At 39.9% G+C, this 15,116-nt stretch overlaps 1 protein-coding gene across 4 annotated transcripts in view; it reads left to right on the forward strand.

Moving 5' to 3' along the window:
* The window catches only part of eps8l2 (EPS8 signaling adaptor L2), a 187,755-nt gene that overhangs the window by 115,911 nt on the left and 56,728 nt on the right, over positions 1–15,116 (forward strand). For all 4 annotated transcript variants that reach the window (XM_073049379.1, XM_073049378.1, XM_073049381.1 and 1 more), the window contains 4 exons: positions 644–793; positions 1,958–2,037; positions 3,033–3,163; positions 3,398–3,480. In XM_073049379.1, the coding sequence (XP_072905480.1) occupies positions 644–793; positions 1,958–2,037; positions 3,033–3,163; positions 3,398–3,480 (444 nt within the window). The remainder of the gene's footprint in view (positions 1–643; positions 794–1,957; positions 2,038–3,032; positions 3,164–3,397; positions 3,481–15,116) is intronic.

Consider the following 15,116-nt stretch of genomic DNA (forward strand, 5'->3'; position numbering starts at 1 on the left):
TCTCTGGATAAAAAACTTTACTCTCACATACCCCTTGAATTTAATTCACTCACCTTCAATGCATGACCTCTGGTATTAGACATTTCAACTCTGGAAAACAGATGCACTCTGTCCACTCTATCTATGCCGCTCATAACCTTATAAACCTCCATCCGATCTCCCGTTAACCTTCAAAGCTCCAGAGAAAACAACCCAAGTATCCCAGCCTCTTGTGACAGTACAGGCCCTATAAAGCAGGCCACATCCTGGTGAATCTCTTCGGCACCCTCTCCAAAGCTTCAACATCCTTTCTAAAATGGGGCGACCTGAACTGTGGCCTAATCAGAGTTTTATAAAGTTGCAACATAACCTCCTGACTTTTGAACTCAATGTCTCGACTAATAACAGCAAGCATGAACTCACACACCATGTAGCACATAACTTGGTGTGCATTTTCCAACGCTTTACTAGATAACTACACCAATGTTAGTAAGAACGTCTTTAAGCAAGTCGTGTTAGTCTTGGTATCCAATCTGTCCCATCTGCTGCTCAGTTTTATCTTCTTGTCATCTTTCCACTCAGGTTTTAGTTATGGCTGTTTTTGTTAAGATATAGTGTAGTGTTTTGTTCCTATTTGACTAAATTTTCATTTTGATGTCAATAGGATGAATTGGAGAACTTTCCACTAAACACCGTGCATCACTGCCAAAATGTACACAACCAGTCCAAGTACCAATCAGTTTTACTGTTAATTTGTCAAGACTCAGATCAGCACAAACCTGACATTCATTTCTTCAACTGTGATGAGGTTGGGGTGAGTAATTGTATTGAAAATTGTCAAAATATGGTCCTGAAGACTCTGGTTATAGGATTTCATTGATGATTGAGGGAGTGTCTGGATATGTAAATTACAACTTCATTTTGTTTATACAAAGATTTTATTCATGTCATTAATGAAAATTGCTTCTGGTGTAAATATTTTCTAATAGTGTTATTTCAATATATTTTGATGCAAAATAAGTTGATTGTAAGAATGACTGTGTGATGGTAATAACCATAATTGTTAAAAATTTGCTACAGAGAAATGCATTTGGGTATTCAGAGAGGTAAAAACTTAAGCTTAATTATTCAGTCACCAATTTCCCTAATTATACATGTATAATTATGGAATCCCATTCCCAAGATGTGAATAAAAATGCAGAACTCCCAAACAACAAAATCAACATTTATTTCATTCCTTTGCAGTAAGCTCAGAGTCCCGGTCAAGGCATTAGCAAGTTGAAAGTTTAATTGGCAGCCAACATAGCAATGAATAATCCTAATTATTGGAGCCTACAGTTTTCAGGTAGTTCAGTATTCTATCAGGGTGGCAGATGGAAGTCTCTACTGCTCTGCAGTGCCAATATTTCTTGGCTCATATTTTATTTTGTTCAAATTGACAAATATTAATGTAAACATGATGCATGTATGCCAGGACATGTTAATATTCTGAAGGTACCTCTGTTCCACACCATAAAAGCCAAACATTGTTAAGCATGTATGATCTATTGTAGACATTTTAATCTTATCTAGATAGCAATATTTGTGTAAAAGGCTTTACTTACAAAGTTATTTTTCTCCAGTGCCCAGTTCTGTCTGCAGAGCCCCGATGCAATTCCCAATTGGGAAAACCAAAGGAACAGGATTGAAAGGCATCTCTCTGAGAGCCCTGACACAGCTGCAGACAACTGGCTGCCTGTAATTACAGGAAAACTGCTTGCTGGTTTCCTGTCCAATTTACATATCGCCTGTGGCTAAAATTCAGCCTCTTCCATTTAGCAGCTCCTTACAGACCTGCATTGAGATCAGTAATCTCAAAATTAGTGCAGGTGAATTATGGCAAAGTACACCATCAGGCTTCTTTCTTAGGAATGGGCTTGCGGTGTGTTTACTGCATACTGAACTGCATTGTGACAATCTTACCCTTTTCCTGTTGCAGGCTGAGATGGTTCATGCCGATATAGAGAGTGCAATCTCTGATCGCAAAGGTGGACAGAAAATCCGACCACAGACCCTGAAGTAAATACAACATCAGTTTCCACTTCGCCATGTGTAATCACAGAGTGAACATAATGTTGGCCATAGCTAATGCTTTGTTAATCCCTTGCTGTTTTGAAATCATGATTCAGATCTGCCTTGAGATTCCATCATTGCAATCTTTATAAGAATCATTTTTACCATACACCACAATCTATTATCTCAATAAATTTCTTCCTTAAAGCCATTTAACCAATTGTTTTAACATAGTCCATCAAAAAGAAGTTTGTGCAAGATATAGACTCACTCAAACTATAATTAGAACTGACATACTGAGAATCAGCGTGTTCACAAATAATTAATGTTGCCAATACCATATTATTCACAAAAGCTGATTTATACCTGGTAATCTTATATAACAACTGAAACATGGAAAATTTGATTATTGTAAACGTGGTCTTATCAGGATTTTTCATGAACAGAATTAGGACTCTTGACAACCACTGTTACTGTCATAAAATATTGACAGAGTACATTTTATATGGGTTAAATAAATATAGTTTCACGAAGTTAATATATCAATGGACTCTCTAGGAACATATCCATTATGGCCATAACTGCCTTCTACTTTCCTACTGTGGGCAAATATAGCAGAGGGATAGTAAACAGTGGCTTGTTTGTCAATTGCCCTCCCCTCCCTGTGGGGCAGTAGCAGATCTTTTCTCTGTACCTGACCACATGAAACAGAATTAGGAATTTGGCAGCCAGTGACCAGCATATGAAACTGATATCCCTGACACAATCCACAAGTACGACACCACACAAAAGCTTTCTCTTTTTTTCAAAGCTGTTTCTTTGTGTTCTATTCGCATTCAATTTGTTTAAATCTGTTTCTGCTACTCCTTCTTATAATGAATCCAACCCAAGTAAAACTATCTTTTTTCTTGCTAAAGTCAAAGAATTGTGATGTTAAGTGGGTTTTCCTTTCAGTACATCACGTTCCAACTAGTCCTCCATAACCATGTCTTTCTCACCAGGGTGAACCAAGAGAAAATGAAGAAACAGCGGGAGACAATAATCCCCTTGCCCCCCAATACTGCTCCACCTGCCTATCCCCCTGGTATGAACAAAAGTCGTGCTGCTGCCCTGACAACACAAAATGACCAAGGTAAAACAACCCAAGAAATCAGCTGGTGTTACCAAATGTAGTCTGAAATGTTTCTGCAAAAGATATTAGGAGAGAGCTCCTGATAAGAATGCTGATCCCTGTATTCACCATTGTTCTTTATAATTTGGTTCCATTGTACAGTTTAGAAGTAGAAGTAAGTAAGTCAATTCCTTTCTTTTGGTGAAGAAAATTCTGTCTGTGTGTGGTGACTAACTCTTGATTGTTTTCCAACAGTGGAACACAACAAGAGAAAACTCAGTCAGTCAGAACATGAGGAATTATATGAAGTTGCTGTTCACAGGATTGAGAAAGATGTGGTAAGTGGCTTGGAATTCTTTCTCAAAATACTTACCCTCAGTTGAGCATACTGGATATTAATAGTGCTAATTGTTGTAGATTTCTGACAATGAGGTTGAATTTATTTATCTGATTGCTAAGGTTTTGGAAGTTATTGACAGTTGATGATGTTAGAAAAATCATTCCGCACTAAATAGTGGAAAGAGGATAGAAAATTGAATTTGCATGCAAATCACAGGAAAATGAATCCATCATGTCTGCACTTTCTGAGGAGATTGAGGTAGACAAGGTTGCCTGCCCCCATTCTCACAATTTTCTCCTGGAGCACCATCGAGTTACATTATCACTGTCCAATGGAGTCTTGCAATTGCAAGTGAAATGTCCGAGACGATCTCCCACAGTTATACTGCACCAACTCCGATGCTTCCGAGTAGCAGTCTGCAGCCAGGTCAGCTCCTCCGAACCCAAACCAGCTCCTACGACATCCCAACAGGCTCCTCTGATATCCCAACCAGCTCCTTCGATATCCTGACTGGCACCTCCGATATACCCACCAGCAACTTCGGCACCTCAGCTGATACATTTGATATCTTGGCCGGCTCCGCCACTGACACCTGTCCAGCTACTCCAATCAATGACCAGCTCACTGATGGAGTAGCCCTGCAGTACCTGATGCTCTTGGAGTAGATTTGTCTTTAATCCATAAAAAAACAAATTTTGCAAAGAAAAAATCACCTATGGTTGGCCCCAAGCGGTCACTGCATTCACACGCATCGCCATCTTACCAGAAGTCGTTGTCCCTCAGACTGTGTGACTAATGAATACCCTGCCACCCGCGAGCTGTTTACTGTTTACCCATGCTGCACTCTTTAATTTATATTTTATTAACTTACTTATGGTAATATTTCGGTGCTGTGTGCGATGTATGTTTTGTGGTCCAGAGGCAAGTTGTAACATTTGGTTGTATATACGTACAGTCAGATGACAATAAACTTGCACTTGAACTTGTGCCAGAATCAAATATTAGTCAACAAAACAGTAAATGATCAACAGGAAGCCTTAAGTATGGAGATGGTTCACATACAGGGAAGACGCATCCCACAGTGGCAAGAAAGGGAATCAAGTTAGTGCTCAGCAGATGCTTAATTAAATTAACTGCACAATGGGCCTTTGGCAAAAAAAAATGTAATATATAAAAGAAAATGTCAAACCAGTACATGAAGTACAGACAATACCTTTAAGAAACACAATAAAAGAAAACAGTATAAATTAGCTGATAACAGAATGGAACCCAATAGTTTTTTTTAATAAGCGCAAAAATATTAAAAGGGAGGTCAAAGGGGGGATACAGCTATATAGAGAGATGTCAATGATGATGTACTGACTGAAAAATTTATGTCTATTTTCAAAAAAACAAAGGATGCAACATAGAAGGGGAAGTATTGTATAGACAAAGCAGAGGTACTTAAAAAGATTTTCAGATCAAAAGCAGAAAAGCAATGTATTACAAAGGGACATTGGATTAGTGAACACAGTGATTATTTTACAATCCTTTTTAGATACACAACACTACTAGAGGATGTAATTGCAAAAATTATATCCCTGTTTTCTGAAGTTGGGAAGGAATGAACACAGTATTTCAAGGCCAGATACATGAAATGTTGGTTCATTATAGTCTTATTGGGATAATAATGAGGGACAAAATGAATTGGCACTTGGATAGCATAAGGTAATACATGAGAATGAGAATGGACTTGCTAATGGAAATTATATTTTCAAACTTGATTGATTTCTCTGCTGAAGGACCTGAGCAGATTAGCTTAATGAGGTTGATGGTGGAGTAAACTGAAGTCACCATTCCATATCCTTGCAGAGACAAGCACTGAAGGCAGGTCTCTTTGACCTTCCACATTCTCCAAACACTGATATGTTTCTTCCTAAAACTATGGCCAGATTAATGTGGACTCCAAGGTTGAATTGGGCTGATGAAGGACCTCAGTCCTAGACTATGCCTCACCGGCTCAATCCGGTGAAAACCAGTGGCAGTTCACCACAACACATATGGCATCATTTGGCATAGAGTGCCATGGAGTCTACAGATTTAATTGTAGTGCTCAGAAACGGGCCTTCCAGCCCGTCCCATCGAACCCTTGTCAAACTTTGAGCCTATCTAAATTAATCCTATTTTCATACATTAGATCTGAATACTTCTATACCTTGCCTATTAAAGTGCATGTCTAAATGTCTCTTAAGCATAATAATTTTATCAGGCCCCACAGAGAGAGAGAATTCTGGATATTAACCATTCCCTGTGTATAAATAAAAAACTTTTCCTTTAAAATCTCTTTAAAATTCCTTCTTCCACCTTAAACTCCTTGTCCTCCATGGGAGAAAAGATTTACAACTATCCTGTCTATGGTCCTAATAACTTTAAATAACTACAGGTTATTACTAACCTCCTTTTCTCCAAACCATCCAGTCTTTCTCCATAACTAAAGTCAGCTGATACAGGTAACATCCTGATGAATCTCGTCTGCCCTCTCTCCAGCATACAGTGCTCTAAATGCCACCTAACATCTTGTACATGTCGCAGCAGAAAATCCCTACTTTGTTCACTTATCTATCCACCCTCCCTGACCACTGGCACTTTCCCCTTCAACCAAAAGAAATGCAACACTTGTCCAAGCAACACACACAAAATGCTAGTGGAAAGCAGCAGGCCAGGCAGCATCTATAGGGAGAAGCGCTGTTGACGATTCAGGCCGAGACCCTTCGTCAGGACTAACTGAAAGAAAAGATAGTAAGAGATCTGAAAGTGGGAGGGGGAGGGGGAAATGCGAAATGATAGGAGAAGACAGGAGGGGGTGGGGTGAAGCTGAGAGCTGGAAAGGTGATTGGCAAAAAGGATACAGAGCTGGAGAAGGGAAAGAATCATGGGACGGGAAGCCTAAGGAGAAAGAAAGGGGAATACAGAGCTGGAGAAGGGAAAAGATCATGGGATGGGAGGTCTAGGGAAAGAAAGGGGGAAAATCTCTTACTATCTTTCAGTTAGTCCTGCCAAAGGGTCTCGGCCCGAAACGTCGACAGTGCTTCTTCCTATAGATGCTGCCTGGCCTGCTGTGTTCCGCCACCATGTTGTGTGTGTTGCTTGAATTTCCAGCATCTGCAGATTTCCTCGTGTTTGCGTTTTTTAAATCAACACTTGTCCATACACATCCTGCTTCTCCACCACCCAAGACCTAAAAAGACTTTTAGTTCAGGCAAGATTTCACCTGCAGCCGCTCTAGTCTCATCTAGAACATTTAGTGCTCTCATTGTGGTGTCTTCTACATCAGCCAAACCAAGTGTAGACTAGGCAACCATTCTGTGGTCTGCAGCCATGGACAGCTCTATTTGAATCAGAATCAGCTTTAACTTCACTTGCACTTGTCATGAAATGTGTTATTTTGCAGCAGCAGAGCATTGTAATAATAATTTAAAAAACTGTAAATTACAATAAGCATATAGAAAAAAATAGTAGTGCAAAAAGAAAGGGAAAAATATGTACTGAGGTAGTGTTCTTGAGTTCATTGTCCATTCAGAAATCTGATGGCGGAAAGGAAGAAGCTGTTCCTGAAATGTTGAGTGTCAACTGAGGCTGTGTGGCTTCAGGGTCCTGTACCTCCTTCCTGACGGTAGCAATGAGAATACAACATGCTCAGGGTGATGGGGCCTTTAATGTGTCCAAGTTTACAGATGATACAAAGGTAGGTGGAGGAGCATTTAATGTTGAGGAAGCAACAGGGCTACATAAGGACTTTAACAGATTAGGAGAATGGGCAAAGAAGTGGCAAATGGAATACTGAGTTGGGAAGTGCATGGTCATGTACTTTGGTAGAAGAAATAAAAGTGTGGATTCTCTTCCAAATTGAGAGAAAATTCAAAAATCAGAGGCACCAGGGGACTTGGGAGTCTTCGTGCATGATTTCCTATATGTAATTTGCAGCTTGAGTCAGTGGTGAGGAAAGCAAATGCAATATTAGTATTCATTTTAAGAGGATTAGAATATAAATGCAAGGATGTAATTTTAAGGCACTGATGAAGCCATATTTGGAATATTGTGAGCAATTTTGTGCCCCTTATCTAAGAAAAGATCTGCTGACATTGGAAAGGGTTCAAAGAAGGTTCATGAAAATGATTCTGGGATTGAAAGGGTCATCATATGAAGTGCATTTGATGGCTCTGTGCTTGTACTCACTGGAATTCAAAAGAATGAGGAGGATCGCATTGAAACCTATCAAATGTTGAAAGGCCTCAACAGAGTAGATTTGGAGAGCATGTTTCCTACGGTGGAAGAGTCTAAGACCAGTGGACACAGCCTCAGACTAGAGGGGCATCCTTTTAGAATGGAGATGAGGAGGAATTTCTTTAGTCACTGAATCTTTTGAATTCATTGCCACAGGTGGCTATTTAAGCCAAGTCATTGGGTATGTTTAAGGCAGAGCTTGATAGAATATTGATTAGTCAGGGCATGGAGGGATATGGAGAGAAGGCAAGAGGTTTGGGCTGATCGGAAAACAGTTCAGCCATGATGAAATGGCGGAGCAGACTCAATCGGCCAAATGGCCTAATTCTGCTCCTATGTCTCATGGTCTTATGGTCTTAATAATGGATGCCACCTTTTTGAGGCATCGTCTTTTGTAGGTGTCTCAGATGCTGGGGAGGCTGGTACAAATGATGGAATTTGCTGAGCTTACGAATATCAGCAGCTTTTTCCATTCCAATGGCCCCGTCATACCAGGTGGTGACGCCACCAGTTACAATCCTTTGCATGGTACATCTGTGGAAATTTGCGAGTCTTTGGTGGCATATCAATTCTCCTCAAACTCCTAATGAAATATAGCTGCTGTCGTTCCTTCTTTGTAATTGAATCAATGTGTTGAGCCCAGGGTATATCCTCAGAGGTGTTGACACCCAGGAACTTGAAACTGCTCATCCTTTCCACTTCTGATCCCTTAATGTGGACTGGTAAGTGTTCCCTCAACTTCCCCTTCCTGAAGGCCACGATAAATTCAGTTCCATTTTGTAACTCTAGTATCTAATCAAAAGAGAAACACGAGAGCCCAGGATAAATAGTCTGCTTGTTTTTTTCTTTAGTGAGGTGCTCACATATGACATGGTGGCATAATGACATATTCCATTCATGTTAATCTTACCTATAACCCATAATGAATTATCTAATCAAAGAATGCTTAATCAAACAATATACTTACAATATTACTCAAATATTAATGAAATATTAAATATACCACACTCCTCTCTGCTGAGCAACAAACTCCAACTCAATATAGAATGCATTTCAACTCAAGTATGTAACACATTTCTCTCTAGTCGTCATATACATACACAGTATATTATACAGTACAACTGCCATATAGACATCCACAGCATAGTAAATTTTAAATTCTTTTATTCATGCCTAAAGATATAATCATGGAGGATTTCTTACTCTTGTTAGATAATGTCTTTTCTGACCTACTGATGTGATGTGGGTTCAGGTCCTTGCTTCTGCCTTCTAACCATAATCAACCTCTCAAAACATTTCCTTAAAGTAGATGTGAACGCCACTGAGTGATGGTCTTTGAGACAGCTCACCCTGTTCTTGGGCCCTTTGCATGTCATTTCAACTCCCCTTTCTATTCCCACACCAATCTATCTGTCTTCATCATTGACCACTGTCAGGATGAGGACAAGAACAATCTAGAATAACAATGCCTTATCCTGAGGCTGTGCCCTCTTGTCCTGGACTCTCCCACCATGTGAAATATCCTTTCCACATCTGCTCTGTGTAGGCCTTTCAACATTCAAAAGGTTTCAACGAGATCTCTTCCCCTGCCTCATTCCTTCTAAACTCCAGAGACTACCGACCCAGAGCTATCAAACATTCCTCGTATGATAACCCTTTCCTTCCAGGAATCACTTTATGCTGATTCTCCTCCAATCAATCCGCAGTGGGAGTTATTAACAATGGCCAATCAAACTACCAAAGAGCATACCCTTGGTGGTGTGGAAGGAAACGGCAGCACCTGGGAAAATGTGCAATCACCACACAGACAGTGTTACAGGTCCAGATAGAAACCAGGCTGCCGGACCTGGAAGGCAGCAACACTACTGCCTTACTATAATGCTTAACCATAATCCGTGTCACATATTGCCATTGTTCATAATACTTGTTCATAATTGGCTATATACTAATTTAATGCATTCTATAGTTATCATAGCAATCTTTTGAAATATTATTCTATAATGTTAATGATTAGGACATTAAGATATATAAGTCATATATATGTCCATTTAAACCAATACATGTGGAACAGTAAACACGAGGAAATCTACAGATGCTGGAAATTCAAGCAACACACACAAAATGCTGGTGAAACGCAGCAGGGCAGGCAGCATCTATAGGGAGAAGCACTGTCGACGTTTCAGGCCGAGACCCTTTGTCAGGACTAACTGAAAGGAAAGATAGTAAGAGATTTGAAAGTAGGAGGGGAAGGGGGAAATGTGAAATGATAGGGGAAGACCGGAGGGGGTGGGGTGAAGCTGAGAGCTGGAAAGGCGATTGGCAAAAGGGATTCAGAGCTGGAGAAGGGAAAGGATCATGGGACGGGAGGCCTAGGGAAAAAGAAAGGGGGAGGGGAGCACCAGAGGGAGATGGAGAACGGGCAGGGTGAACGGGCATATGGAACAGTACATTGTTATGTTCAGACCCTACAGATACTATCTCCTTCAATGTTTCTCCTGAGGCCAACACTTTAATTCTGTCCACTCCTCAGACTGTTTTCTTGCATGTCCCTTTTTCTCCATGTTTATTTATTTTCCAGAGATTATGACTGGAATTGCATTTAATTATGACTTTATTTGGTACACTAGGTGTCTAAAGCAACAAATGCAAATGAATAAACCTTAGCCCTTTATTCCAAATTAAAATTTATGCACTATATATTTGAAATTATTGGTATCTAGGTCAAACCTTATTTCTCATTAGTATTTCTAGAATTACTTTAGCTATAGCTTTATTCCCATGCAGTAATATCTTTAGAAGGCATTTTTGTCAACCATTGTGATTGTTAAACTAATTAATTCAAGGATGTCACACACAGATTTAAATCTAAATTGGCACTATGCTACAATTCAAAGTAAATTTATCAAATTACATATGCAAAGGTTCAAAGAATTATTTGTTATCAAAGTATGTATCCATATACAACTTGAAATTTGTCTTCTCCAGATAACCACGAAATAAAGAAATTACGTGAAAGTCAACATGAAAGTATACATCACCATATCCTGACATCATTTTTCTTGTAGTCATTCACAGTAGAACAAAGGAATACGATAGAATCAATGAAAATCTATATACAAAGACTGACAAGCTGTGCATATACAAAAAGAAATTATTGTTAATAGTAAATAAATAATACAGAGAACATGAGTTGAAGTGTCCTTGAATGCGAGTCCGTAGGCTGTGTTCAGCATTGTGGTGAATGAAGATGTCCACGCTGGTTCAGGAACCTGATGACTGAAGGTTAATAACTGTACCTGAGCCTGGTGATTTGGGATCTAAGGCTGCTGTATCTCCTTCCTGGCGGTGATAGCAGGAAGAGAACATGGACTGGATAGTGGATATCCTAGATAATGGGCGCTGCTCTCTTGTGACAGCATTCTTTGTAGAAGCACAAAGTGGTGGGGAGGGCTTTTTCTGTAATGAACTGGGCTACAAGTACCGCTTTTTGTAGGCCTTTCCATTTTTGGACATTGGTGTTCCCATGTTCGGCCGTGAGACAACCAGTCAGGATACTCACCACTGTGTATCTATACAAGTTTGTCAAAGAGCTAGATGACATGCCAAATCTGTGCAAACTTCTAAGAAAGTAGAGGTGCTGCTGTGTGTCCTTCATAATGCCATTGATGTGCTGGACCCAGGACAGATCTTCTGATATGGTAACACACAAGAATTTAAAGTTGCTGACCCTCTCCACCTCTGATCTCCAAATGAGCACTGGCTCGTGGACCAACGTTTTTTCCACCTGCAGTCAGCAATTAACCCTTTGGTTTTGCTGATGTTGAGTGAGAGTTTGTTGCAGAACCACGCAACCAGATTTTCAATCTTCCTCCTATATGCCAATTCATCACCACCTTTATTTTCGACAATAACAGTGATGTCATCAGCAAGTTTAAATCTGGCATTTTAGCTGTACTTAGCCTCACAGTCATAAGCACAGTCATAAGTCATGAAGTGAAGAGAGTAGAGATGGTGATTGTGGAGGAGATGTTGTTGCTAATCCATACTGACTGGGGTTTGCAAATGAGGAAGTCGAGAATCCAGTTACACAAGAAGCTACTGATGCCTAAGTCTTGGAGCTTTTGGATTAGGTTTGAAGGGATGATGATAGTAAATGTTGAGCTGTAATCAATGAAGAGCATCCTGATGTATGCATCCTCACTATCCAGATGTTCCAGAGCTGAATGGAGAGCCAATGAAATGGATGTGCTGTTGACCTTTTGTGACAGTAGGCAAACTGGATCAGATCCAAGTCTCTCCTCAGGCAGGAGATGATATTAGCACATGTCTTCAGTGCTACGCTATGCTATCTTGTCACCACACCATAGAGGGTCCTACCTTCTTAAGAGGGAAATCAGAAGGGCAAAGAGAGGCTATAAGAGGGAAATGGCAGGTAAGATTAAGGAATATCCCAAGAGGTTCTCCAACTATATTCAGGGTGAAAGGATTGATAGGGAAAGAGGATAAGGATTGATATTCGAGATCTGCAGGGCCACAAAGATGGGTGGGATTTTTAATGAATATTTATTGAAGAGAAAATCATGGTTTCTCAAGAGCTATGGGAAACTTGTGGAGATGTTTTAAAGGATATTTATATTACCAATTTGTAATTTGAAGAGCAATTTGTAGCCTTACAGTCCAGCAGGGTGGATAAAACCCCAGGGCCCAACCAAATGCATCCTTGGATTTTGTGAGAGGCTAGACAGGAAATTGCAGAGGCCCTCATAGAGATAGTTGCTTCATCATTAGCCACTAGTAAAGTTCCTGAAGACAAAGGTTACTAATGTTGTTCTGTTATTTAAAAAGTGGAGCAAGGACAAGCCAGAGAACTACAGGTCAATGAGGCTGACATCGTGGTGGAGAAGTTACTAGAAGTACCTGGGTTTCAGCACCTAAGTTACAGAGAAAGGTTGAACAAGTTAGGTCTTTATTCTTTGGAGTGTAGAAGGTTGAGGAGGTACTTGATAGAGGTATTTAAAATTATGAGGGGGATAGTTAGAGTTGATGTGAATAGGCTTTTTCAATTGAGAGCAGGGGAGATTCAAACAAGAGGACATGAGTTGAGAGTTAGGGGGCAAAAGTTTAGGGGTAACATGAGGGAGAATTTCTTTACTCAGAGAGTGGTAGCTGTGTGGAATGAGCTTCCAGTAGAAGTGATAGAGGCAGGTTCAGTATTGTCATTTAAAGTAAAATTGGACAGGTATATGGACGGGAAAGGAATGGAGGGTTATGGGCTGAGTGCGGGTCAGTCGGACTAGGTGAGAGTAAGCGTTCAGCATGGACTAGAAGGGCCGAGATGGCCTGTTTCCGTGCTGTAATTGTTATATGGTTTTATGATTATAGCTCTGAGGGGCAGGATCTACAAGCATTTAGATAGACAAAATCTAATTAGGAGGAGTCGACATGGCCTTATGTGGGAATTCATGGTTAAGAAACCATGAGAGTTTTTTGAAGAGCTAACCAATAAAGGTAGGTGAGGGTGGGGAGTGGATGTAGTCTATTTGGACTTTAGCAAGGCCTTCAACAAAGTCCCATATGGTAGACTGGTCTGCAAGGTTAGGTCTCATGCAATCCTGGGAGAGCTAGTTAGGTGGGTTCAAAGTTGACTCACTTGTAGGAAGCAGAATTTGCTTGAACGTTGTTTCTCAAAATGAAGTCTGGTGACCAGTGCTCAGAGGTCAGTATTAGGACCCTAATTCTTAATTATTTATATAAAAGAGTTGGATGGAAATGCACAAGGCTTGATCAGTAAGTTTGCAGATGACAGAAAATTAGAAGAGCTTGTTCACAGTGAAGAAGTTTATTGTAGATTACAAGATGATCTGGATCAGTTCATGAAGTGGGCTGAGGTGTGGCAAATGGATTTCAATACAAATAATTGTGAGCCAACCAAACCAACATAGGACTTATGGTAGGACACTAAGGAGTGTAATGAAACAGAAGGACTTAGGAATACACGTATATGTTTTGTTGAAAGTGATGTCACATGTAGAAAGGAGGTGACAATGCATCAGTCAATCAGGGAATTGAGGACTGGGACAATACATTGCAGTTGTATAACTCATTAGTGAGGCCACACTTGGAGTTCTTCGTGCAGGTTTGGTCACACAGTTTTATGAAAAATGTGGTTAAATTGGAAAAGAGTGCAGAAAAGATTTTCAAGTATGTTGCCAGGATTAGAGGGGCTGAGTCATAGGGATAGTGTGGCCAGGTGAGGTCTTTATTCTTTGAAATATAGGAGAATGAAGAACAAACTTATAAAAATGTTTTATTTTATCAGAGGCAAAGATAAGATGGATGGAAACAATCTTGTCCCTCGAGTAGGAGAAACCAAAACCAGGGGGCATAGATTTAGGATGAGAGATGCAAGATTTAAAAGAGAACTGAGGAGCAAATTTTTCATGTAGGTAGTGGTGAACATATGGAAAGAGCTGTCAGAAGGCTGGTGCAATAATATCGTTTCAGAACTATTTGTACAGGTACATGGGGGACGGGAATATGGGCCGAACACAGGCAATTGGGACTAGCTGGGTGGGCACCAAGGTTGTTAGGCTGAATGGCCTGTGTCCCTGTTGTCTATGACTATGGCTCTGTGCTTGATAATTGCAGGCAAGTTTTCAAATTCTTAAAGATCATGGATCTTTTGCTCTTCTTCTTGCAGTTCAGAGGTCATTGTCATCTGCTAAAAGAATGGAAGTAAACAGAATTCCAGCATTTCTCTGCATAGGACCCAGGGAATAACTTTGACACTTTTAAAAGAATATCCACTTAACATTAAAAAGAGCAATAGATAACTTCTCTGCAGACTTTTCACATTGCTATCACTTCAAGTTATGGTTTATTTAATTAATAATCCTCATAGACTGTATACACTTTTAAGATTTGTGTAAAATATATTGTAAGGATACAAAATTGCACACTAATATGATTGTTAACCTAAAGAGTGAGAATAATATTTGTTGCTTCTCCCCAGTTCAAATTATTCACGAGTTCTCAATTTGTAAAATGTGGAAATCTCATAATCAGGATACAGGTGTTTCATGTAACTCACAATATTAATCAGAATTAGTCATAACCTTTATGGAGTTCAGGTACTTATTTTTTTGCTATTAACATAGAGCTACTATCTGTAATTAAGAAAAGATAGGAGACAGTTAGGGAGAGGCAGAGAGATGGAGAGCAAATACTTTGAAGAAGCTAATAAATGATGACTCCATACTTGAGGAGGGATATACTGGCTTTGGAAGCAGTGCAGAGGAAGTTCACCAGGTTTATTCCAGAGATGAAGGGGTTAACTTATGAGGAGAGATTGAGTCGCCTGGGACTATATTC

The sequence above is a fragment of the Hemitrygon akajei genome, chromosome 6 (genome assembly GCF_048418815.1).
Source record: "Hemitrygon akajei chromosome 6, sHemAka1.3, whole genome shotgun sequence".
In the NCBI taxonomy this organism is placed as follows: domain Eukaryota; kingdom Metazoa; phylum Chordata; class Chondrichthyes; order Myliobatiformes; family Dasyatidae; genus Hemitrygon; species Hemitrygon akajei.